Raw genomic sequence first — 10,795 nt, forward strand, 5'->3', positions numbered from 1 at the left:
GTTTTCTATAGTGGGGTCGAAAATTTGCGGCTGTGCTGCCACCCTGAAAAACTCAACTTTTTGAAATATGAAACAGCATTAATACAAACAATAGATGGCGCTATTTTTACACTTATAATTTATTAAAAAGCATACATTTAGGAGCAAAATTTAATTGTTTATAAACTGCTACCTACCTTTACCGTCAAATAAGAATGATACAGTTAAAAAAAATCAAATTGTTTAATTAATAAATAATAAAAACAACACCTAATGATCGTGATTTCTTCTCAATCTGATACATTTTCACGATAATCAGTTGGTGCTGTTCATCTTTTCATATTCAATATTAATATGTTACAATATTTACCTAAATATGTATGTGTATTTATATAATAAAAGCCAAAGAAGCGGCCTTAACATAATATTACAGTTTACAAGTAAAATATTACAACGACTTTTAAAGACACTTTAAAAAAGCAGTTAAATTTTAATTCTATTAAACATTTTTCATTTAAATAACAATAAATGCCTAAATAATAATAATATTAATAATAGAAAAAAGTCAGACAAATGTAAAGTAAATTTTGAGCAAAACAAAATACTACTAGTTCTTCTTACACGTTGGCTTTTATAATAAATAATGATTATAATAATAATAATGAATGAATTAAAAATTAATAATAATAATAAAAATTTATAATAATTCACAATTTTTAACATAATAAAAAGATATTTAGCTCTCAAAGCACCACATCTTATAGTTTTCTTAATTATATTTATGAATATTATATAACAGAATGACTGATATTTTAATTCGTGTTTGTTTTCTCTTAATATTTTTGTTGTTGTTGTTTTTAATATAAATAACAAATATAAATAACATAGATTACATTGTAAAAACACATGACATTTACTCTTATTGTTTTGTTTTTAAATTCTCTTGAGTATGATTATTTTTAATCCGAATTGGTCATGGAAGAACGTTGAGATTCTAAAGTATTAGAATCGTTGCGGTTACGTAACATACGTGGTTGACTGGAGGTGAAATTGGAAAAATCTTTCATAACATCTTTATAGGTTTCATCTTCACCATTACCTTCATCGTTAAGGCCAATTTCATCATTTAGTCGAGTTAAACGTAAACTGTAAATAATTTTTATTTATTATTTTGAAAACTGAGTTAATTAAAGTAAAGCCTATGATTGTTTTCATACGATAGCCCATAGTATGATTAATTACTTTCTATACTCTAAATTCGGCAGAGAATTGACAGATTTGTTTGGTTGACATTCGCAAAGTGGGTTAAAATTAGCTATAATAATATATGCGATTTGAGATCTTGTTCAATTTTGCATAAATAATAATATTTATCTATATCTATCTATCTATCTATCTATGTATCTATCTATCTATCTATCTATCTATCTATCTATCTATCTATCTATCTATCTATCTATCTATCTATCTATATATCTATCTAACTATCTAACTATCTAACTATCTAACTATCTAACTATCTAACTATCTAGCTATCTAACTATCTAACTATCTAACTATCTAACTATCTAACTATCTAACAATCTAACTATCTAACTATCTAACTATCTAACTATCTAACTATCTAACTATCTAACTATCTAACTATCTAACTATCTAACTATCTAACTATCTAACTATCAAACTATCTAACTATCTAACTATCTATCTATCTATCTATCTATCTATCTATCTATCTATCTATCTATCTATCTATCTATCTATCTATCTATCTATCTATCTATCTATCTATCTATCTATCTATCTATCTATCTATCTATCTATCTATCTATCTATCTATCTATCTATCTATCTATCTAACATAAACAAATTAAAAGTACTCACAGCGTAACAATATCTGCATTTCGTTGATCAACAGCAATATCTAATGGTTTTTTACCATCATTAGCTTCGATGTCATACTTGGCTTTATGCTTTAGCAATAAATATACTTGAGCTATAAAACCTTTGCCAGTGGACAAGTGTAAAGCGCTATAGCCTAAATCATCTACAGAATCAATAGGTACACCATTTAGTAGTAGATATTCACAAGCCATAACAGAACCCTATAAATGTAGAAAAATAACATAAAAATTTAAAATAACATTTATAATAACATAAGGAGGGAATGCAGAACTTACAGATAATACTGCCTGATGTAAGTAAGTACGATTATGATCTTCTACATTACGCCAATTCTTATCGGCACCTAAAGCAAAGGCCATACACATTACTGGTAAATTGTGTACAGCTGATGCTTGATACAACATGAGATTCGCATTTAATTTTGAAAAGGGCACTTCATGTATAACTTCTGGTTCATTTTCTCCCTCAGTAGATTCTTGATCTGATCCTAGAATACCAGGTGTTTCATAAGTTTCTAAACCTAATTCATCGCCCACTATTAAAAGATCTTCACGTGAAATACTTAGGGACATCGAGGGTATATTAATCGATTCATCATCATCGTCATCATCAACTTCGTCAATGACAGGATCATCGGATGATTTGGAACTTGAACGTTGACGTTTACGTTCACGATGACGACGACGTCTAAACTTTTTAACTGCCCATTTGCGTGGAGCACCCAATGACAGTGTCGCCCTTTTGCCTAATTCACCACTGTCGATCGATAAAACTTCGGCCGTTTCACTAGATAGATAATCGGTCGGTTTCGGCATACCGCATACAAAACGTTTCTCCACATATTTTGCCTTTATCCATGCTTCCCTCACCGATATTTCACAATTTTCCGTAGCTGGCTTCAGTTCACAATTATCACCAATACGTGATTCATAGATCCGATTGACCACGGCATTACCCAATTCCATCATGACTTTAACATTTTCTGTTTCCCATGCATCTAGAGTCAGAGAGCGTACTTTACTGTAGTGTACGCCTAAACTTCGATGAACACCCGAACATTCTATACACAAAGTTATGCCTAAATTAATGGAAGCCCAACGAGGATCAGCGCCGCGACAATCACAGCATTGTGCATTGCCAGGAATTTTAAGGAATTGTTCCCAATGTCTGCAAGTAAACAAAATAATAAAAGGTTAAAACTTGGATTGATTGATAGCGAAAATTAGTTTTAAAAAGAAATGAATGTTATCAAAAAACATATAAAAGTGTAGTCTATAGTTTAGTCTATAGTCTAGTCTATAGTTTAGTCTATAGTCTAGTCTATAGCCTAATCTATAGTCTAGTCTATAGTCTAGTCTATAGTCTAGTCTATAGTCTAGTCTATAGTCTAGTCTATAGTCTAGTCTATAGTCTAGTCTATAGTCTAGTCTATAGTCTATTCTATAGTCTAGTCTATATTCTAGTCTATATTCTAGTCTATAGTCTAGTCTATAGTACATAGTCTAGTCTCTAGTCTAGTCCTTATTCTGGTCAATAATCTATTCAGAAGTCTATAGTCTAGTATATGGTTTTGTCTACACTCTACTTTTTAAGTAAGAGTGACTCATTAGTTACTTTCAAAATCTAGTCTAAAATGAAACTAAAGAAAAAATTGTTATATAAACCGATTTCATTACTTACACTTTTCTTTTGGCATTCAAGGGATTTGCATGCAATGACGACTGTGGTCTGGAATGTTGTGAATCATGTTGTATAGCTGCACCAATACTTTTTTGTAAAGCTGAAATCCACATGGTAAGCATATCAGCTGAGTCAGCTTGTAAAATGTGAGATCTTAAAAAAAGGAGAGGATAGAATAATTTAAAAGAAAAGTAAATAAAACTGTTTTCCTATTTACGTACTTGGTTGGCGATATGACTTCAAAACAGAAACGTCGATCACCATCGTTAACTGGTCGCACAGTGCAAATGCGTAAATCTTCTTCCATCACAGAAAATGAATCCTCGTTGCTACGTTTTCTGCAATTCGAATCCAAATCACTTCAGAGCGTTACACAACAACAACAACACAACAACAAGACATTTTTTTCAATTCAACAAAACAAAAAGACATACAAAACAACAATATATGTTTGTTTTTGTAAATAGCAACAAAAGATTAATTAAAAGAGACGCAAAATTAAATTAAATTAGTTTAGTTCAAACGAAAAATAATAAAATTACATACAATTGTTACACAAGAACAACAACAACAACAAAATGAACACAACATATGAAAAAAGAAGAAAAAATAAAATTTAGAATTATTGAAAAAATTAATAAAAAAAAACAGGGAAAAACTAAATAAAAAAATTTTGAAATTTACAAAATTTATTAATGTTTGTACCATTAGCCTTAATTAACGTTGTACTCTATAGTTAAGCATGCCTTAAAAATTAATTATATTGTGTATTTCATATATGTATATGTAATTTAAAATCAAAACTATGCTAGTTTTCTAAAAATTGAGATCTAAGCATAGCATTGAATTGAATTTTATTATTAATATTATAGAACGTACCTGTAAACTAGTTGATTATCACTTAAATAGAACCATCGACGACACCATGTTTTAAATCCTTTCGATTTCTTTTTGAATAAATATCCTTCGATTTTATTCGAAGTACTATTTGTATTCGTTTCACTAAAACTATTCACACTCATATGGCGATTTTGCATGGCCTTCTCTAATTGTTGATATTCACCGCGTAACGCATTTAAGTCTTCGGTAATACTTTTGAAAAATACATCAAAATCGTTGCATAAATCGAAACCCTGATGATAATATGTTACACACGCCTGATAATAGTCCAATAACTGTAAAGGAATTATAAATTTATTATTGTTTAGTATTTCTAAAAGCAAATAAATAAACTGGTTGTTTGTCATTATATAAATTAACAAAATTTAAAAATTTTTACTGAGATTGTTTTTATTTTAAGAAAAATACTATTTAATTCCAAGAAAGAGAATTGTTTGTAGTAGAGCATATAATAAATTTTAAATTAATTCAAACTCAGTTTATTTTTTTTTTTTGATTTTAAACTAGATAAGATAACTTATTTTCGAAATGAAAATAATATTAAATTATTTTCATTTCGAAATTTTGAAAAAAAAATCTTCTTTTTAACATCAATACTTATCGTATTTTCTCTTTTTATATACTTCTAAATAATTATTCACATGATTCACTTTAATGTTAAACAAAAGCTATAAAATAAAACAAAATTAATTTAAATGATTTTATAAACAAATATGAATAAGTATATCTCAATAACAACTGTAAATTTGCAACAAACTTAAACTCCGGCTTTATTACCCCTACATGTAATAATAGATTATAATAAACACAATTGGGAATACAATTAAAAAATACCAATGTTATGAATCGTGTTTTGCTTTTGCAAAACAAATATCTACTTAAATTAACGCTTGGCTAAACAGGCTTATAGTAACTAAAATAACTGGAAAAAGATTCTGTCTGAGAGAACAAATATATATAAACATTATCGTGTTAACATTTTAAATCTATAGAAATTTACTATAATCTTCCCAACTGTATGTATACATATACATATGTATTTACTTTTTAGGTCAATTTATTTTCTTTTACTCACATAGAAATTATTTTTAAAAAGATTTTTCAAATAGATACAATGTGTATTTTCTCTTTTAGTCATGTTTTCATTTCAAATAAAAAGGATTTATAATGTAGAAGAAATAATTTTATTTTAAATACTCTTTTTTCTTCTTTCAATGTGTTACTTTAAAAGTGATTTATGTTTATGAAAGGAACATTTAAATCATTCAATTTTTATTCTACCAGTGGAGTGAAAGCCATTAAATAGTCAATGCAAATTTCTTTTTATAGACAAATCAGTATAATTTCTTTAGAAAAGTTATTAAATGTGAATCAATTTGTGAAATGTTAACTATATATATAAAAAATCTACATCTATCTATATATCTATATATCTATCTATCTATCTATCTATCTATCTATCTATCTATCTATCTATCTATCTATCTATCTATCTATCTATCTATCTATCTATCTATCTATCTATCTATCTATCTATCTATCTATCTATCTATCTATCTATCTATCTATCTATCTATCTATCTATCTATCTATCTATCTATCTATCTATCTATCTATCTATCTATCTATCTATCTATCTATCTATCTATCTATCTATCTATCTATGTCTTGCAGCCTAACGTGCAGACTACATCTTTTGTGTGTTCCCATTTTAGTTTATAGAATTTTTTTATTTTTTTATTAATATAAACAGGCATGCTGGCATCTTTAAAGATGTATGCTAACACATATATTCATGTAAATATTTATAATACAAGTAGAATATCCTCCCTTCTTAGTTGACATAAACATCACAGACACATCGATTTAGGTATTAATACTAATGTATGTAAGCACGTTTAAAAATGTCTAGTAAAAACATAATTTTATACCTTAGGGTTTACATACATAGTATGTATTACATACATACATATAAAACTAACAACAACAAAACAACCGTAAATATACATACATATATATGTGTACATTTGTATGTACTTACCGTCGACAATATTGAAGGTACTTTACGGGACTGAACTAAAGTGATGTAGTTAACATAGTCTAATGCTGTGTGATGAAAGCAAGATTTAGAAGCAGATAATATGTTGGCGGCTTCCTGTACTTCCTGTGTACGATTTTTACTCGCCTGCAAGTGAAATATAAACACAAATACATTAAACAATTATAAATATGTATATTAGGGTTATAACCTAAATAAGGTCCTATCACTAGGTGTTAGATATAAAAAATAGATTTTTGTTAAATTTTCCACAAACAAATTTATATGAATTTTTGAATTTACATTTTTGGGGTAATAAACTTGTAAGAGGTATGAATTGAAATTTTCAAAAATTGTTGGAAAAGTTATTACCCTAATGTATATACATGTATCCCAAAACATATTGCAATGTTAGTATAAAAATAACTAAATGATTAAATCATTGTCTTTTAAATACACCTTAGTTAATAGATAAACAAAAGGTAATTTGATATTTAATCTAAATATTATTAGAAAATTTAGTTGTTTAATAGTTTGTTTTTTTTCAATTAACTTACTTGGGCATTTTTAATTAAAGCATTGTCATAACCTTCGGAAACTTTAAGGAAGTGTCCTTTGTAGTCTTTAACTTGATTGATGTCGTCTTTAACAAAAACAGCGAGATTTTTTAAAACCGTACGATTGGCTTGATCCAATAAAATGGTGTGAAATTTATTCATTTCCTACAATGAAATAAAATTATTTATTTTGTTTTTTTTTTAATTTTTTATTTTGCAAAAAAAAAAAATAAATAAACAAAATAATTACGATAAGACATTAATGCAGAAAAAATATATATGCATATTTAATGCATTTATGTACAGATTTATGTATGTATTTATTTATATAAAATAAAAACAATTGAAAATGAAACCATTTCTTATTTTTCTTTTTTTTATTTTTCTACATTTGCAACTAACCTGAAAACAGTGTATCAATTTTCCCAATGCGTTGTGAGCACTTTTATTATCAGCAAAATGTTGTTGCAAATCCCAAAGGGACATTGCAAAAGCACTATATTAAGAAACGAGAAAAAAAGATTTCAATATATAAAATTAAATTAATTCAAATAAATAACATGTGTTTATTATTTTTATAATTTTAGTTAAACGTAGAATATATATTAGACTGATTTAAAATAGGTTGGTTAATAATGAAAAGTTCTTTGAATTAACTTTTTAACATATAATATTAAAGTCCGAACGAAGACTGTTTCTACAGGCTGAAAGGCAAGAAAACATAAGCCCAATTCGCAATTAAATCAAAACACTTTCATCAATTTAGTTTATTATATTTGTAACCATGAACCTGTGAAACAAAAAAAAATAAACATTATAAATCAGTGTATGAATAGCGATCGAATTCAATTCGCTCGCGGGTGAGTTTAGTTCGATCGATTTAAGTAATCGAATAAATCATTTCGACACACGAGTTTAAAAATGTAATTCGCCAGTTGAAAATTTAAAGCGTTAAATAAAACTTGCTCGCTATTCGAGACAAAACGAATTAATCGCGAGTTTTATAATTTTGTAAATGAAAAAAAAATGATTTTGTATGGAGAATTTGTAAAAGTCAACTATTTAAAAACTGTATCACGTGGAAAAATGTTATTTTCGTAGTAGTATGGAAATAAACTTGCTAAATCCTCTCTTTGATGTTATATATTATGCATGACATGTTTGAATGATGCACTTATAGAAACACAGAATATATTATACTTAGAACCTTATTGTATATATCCCCACTAAGAGCTTCTTGTTCGCCCCTTGTCCAGGAATGACGGGAGTCTTTCAAAGAATTACCATAGTCTCATCAGAGTGCTCTGTTATCAGTTCTCACTTGATATTTCAAGTTTGAAATCCATGCAAGATGCTTTGGTCTTCCATACAATGACAATTACCCATTTTCTGTGTAATTGCCCGGTGCTTTGAAACTATTCGGCACTAGACGATAGGCTCGCCATACTTTGGTGATCGATCTGATCTGTCAATTGTTTAACCTGAAGTAGGTGGGTGATTAATCATAGACTCGATTCCTCTAAAGACTCGGTTACATCTCTATTCATCACTCCTTTTCTACGTCATTTTTACTGTCTCTATCGATATATTTCATAACAAACTTTTTTCTTTCTTTCCTACCTTTCCTTCCTTCTCTCGATTCTTTACAGACATTATAAAGGGGCCTAATAGAAACCAAGTAAGGACATACCCGTCCTCGTAGTAAGCAGTCCAATGAACCATAAAAAATCCTTCTTGTTCGCAATCAACTTCGAGAAAGACTACTTGAGAAATTTTAGTTCATTTTATAATTATAGTTGCGAGACAATCCCTTTATCATTATTTCAAAATATTCACGATTAGCTGTTCGAAGTGTGAGTAGTACTTAAACGATGAATGCAAAATGGTAATTGAAACAGATATCGGATATTTATTGCTAACAGGGGCATAAAGAAGTCCTTGAGAATACATGACAAATGTAGTTTCATTTGAGCGTTGGGGTCATCTAGTCATCTAGTGTTTGTTTAGGACTTCAGTCTGCACTCAAAGTATTGATAACCATATTCCGAACTTTAATCATAATTCTTTCCGAATCTAAATCTAAATATTAAGACCATGAAAAGTTTAAAATCTTGACCTAATTAGAAGGGGTTTTATGGAAAAACCTATTTGTCACTATTGTAGCAAAATCTAATGGTCATGAATTGTTACAAAGGTATTAAATTGCTAATTTAGCCTTAATCTTTTTCTAGTCATATATTTAAGTAATAAATTCTTATTTAATTTAAATAATATTTATATAATATAAAATATATACAAACTTACCTTTGATTTTTAACATATTCTTTGCCTGAATCAACTGCTATATTACAAAGTTTAATGATTTTTTCAAGACGCGTTTCCAAATGTTCAATATCTGCTTCCTCTTTTGAGATGAATTGTCTGGTATAAGTAAACAAAGTAAAACAATAACAAAATAATGTATTAAAATGTTTAATAACAATTACCTTTAATAAAATTGTTTATCAATAAGAGAATACAATTCATATGTAAATAAAATAGACGGGAAATACAAAGCTTACAACAATATTTCATTGCATTCGCTTTATTTTTTTTCAATTGACTTGAGAAAAGAAAGTAAACAAGAAGAAAGACGTGCCCTTTTTAAATTGATTTAATATGCTTACATTATAAAAGGTGAGAAGGATGTCTTGTATTTATGCAACATATATGAACGATTTTTTATTTTCTATATTCTTCAATATACCATAAGTTCTCAGCTAGCTGGCCTTTAAATGTCATGGTCAAAAAATTATTAAAAATTACATAAAAATAATGTGATTTTGGGTATAAGAAAGAAATAGCTGAAATTCTATTGTCCAATTATGTTGCTTTTCATTTTTATAATTTTCTTTGGAAACTTTTTACAATTTTAATATAATCAAAAGAATTTCGCTCATTTATTACAAGGTTGGTATAAGTCAACATTACGATATTTTAAACTTAGTACTACAAAATCCACAAATAAAAACTAACAAATGATATGTATAATGTATAACGTAAAGGAACCAATAACTCTGGAATTTGGACATATTTATCGAAAATATATATTTTTTAAATATTCCACTCTTGTAGTGAATGAGCGGTATGTAAATAAATACAAATTTGTCGTTTTTATATGAAATTCTGACGAGACAAACAAATCTCCCTCTTAAGTTTGTTTATTATTATTTTATTTATTTATTATTTGTTAGTTTATGTTTTCACTGTCACTTCATTGAGTTCATGCTTTGTCGTCATCTAAATATGTCGTCGTTGTCGTCTTTTAAAAATTTGTTATTTTTTTTTGTTTACATTTTGAAAATAATTATAGATTTAAATTTATGCTGAATTGAGTCAAAACAAGTAAAATTGTATGTGTGTATGTATATTAGATAACTTTGGAGAAGAGTCTTGCAAAATTTATATTTACAAACATATGTACATACTGTATCATCACGTTGTTGTGTATTTATGCGAGTATAATAAATATTTAGATATTTAAATTGTTTATATAAACAATATATTGATATGCAAATTTGTTAAATTCATAAAATTTCCTTAAAAAGAAATTAAAAAATTAAGATCAAAATATGCAAAATATAACTAGCCATCTTTCTATCTATCTATCTATCTATCTATCTATCTATCTATCTATCTATCTATCTATCTATCTATCTATCTATCTATCTATCTATCTATCTATCTATCTATCTAT

The 10,795-nt window shown here is 27.5% G+C and overlaps 1 protein-coding gene across 2 annotated transcripts in view; it reads right to left on the bottom strand.

Annotated features, from left to right (window-relative positions):
* Window positions 1-218: 218 nt before the first annotated feature.
* The window catches only part of LOC111682842 (arf-GAP with coiled-coil, ANK repeat and PH domain-containing protein 2), a 19,735-nt gene continuing 9,158 nt past the window's right edge, over window positions 219-10,795 (bottom strand). The window contains exons 2-11 of one of the 2 annotated variants that reach the window (XM_023444832.2): window positions 9,364-9,480; window positions 7,462-7,555; window positions 7,060-7,224; window positions 6,506-6,649; window positions 4,444-4,739; window positions 3,786-3,902; window positions 3,565-3,717; window positions 2,160-3,051; window positions 1,864-2,084; window positions 219-1,125 (exon numbers count right to left, since the gene is read on the bottom strand). In XM_023444832.2, coding sequence (XP_023300600.1) covers window positions 939-1,125; window positions 1,864-2,084; window positions 2,160-3,051; window positions 3,565-3,717; window positions 3,786-3,902; window positions 4,444-4,739; window positions 6,506-6,649; window positions 7,060-7,224; window positions 7,462-7,555; window positions 9,364-9,480 — 2,386 coding nt within the window. In that variant the 3' untranslated portion in view covers window positions 219-938. Of the gene's footprint in view, window positions 1,126-1,863; window positions 2,085-2,159; window positions 3,052-3,564; window positions 3,718-3,785; window positions 3,924-4,443; window positions 4,740-6,505; window positions 6,650-7,059; window positions 7,225-7,461; window positions 7,556-9,363; window positions 9,481-10,795 lie in introns of both variants that reach the window. The other variant, XM_023444831.2, reaches the window with a different exon arrangement.

This window comes from Lucilia cuprina, chromosome 4 (genome assembly GCF_022045245.1).
Source record: "Lucilia cuprina isolate Lc7/37 chromosome 4, ASM2204524v1, whole genome shotgun sequence".
NCBI lineage: Eukaryota > Metazoa > Arthropoda > Insecta > Diptera > Calliphoridae > Lucilia > Lucilia cuprina.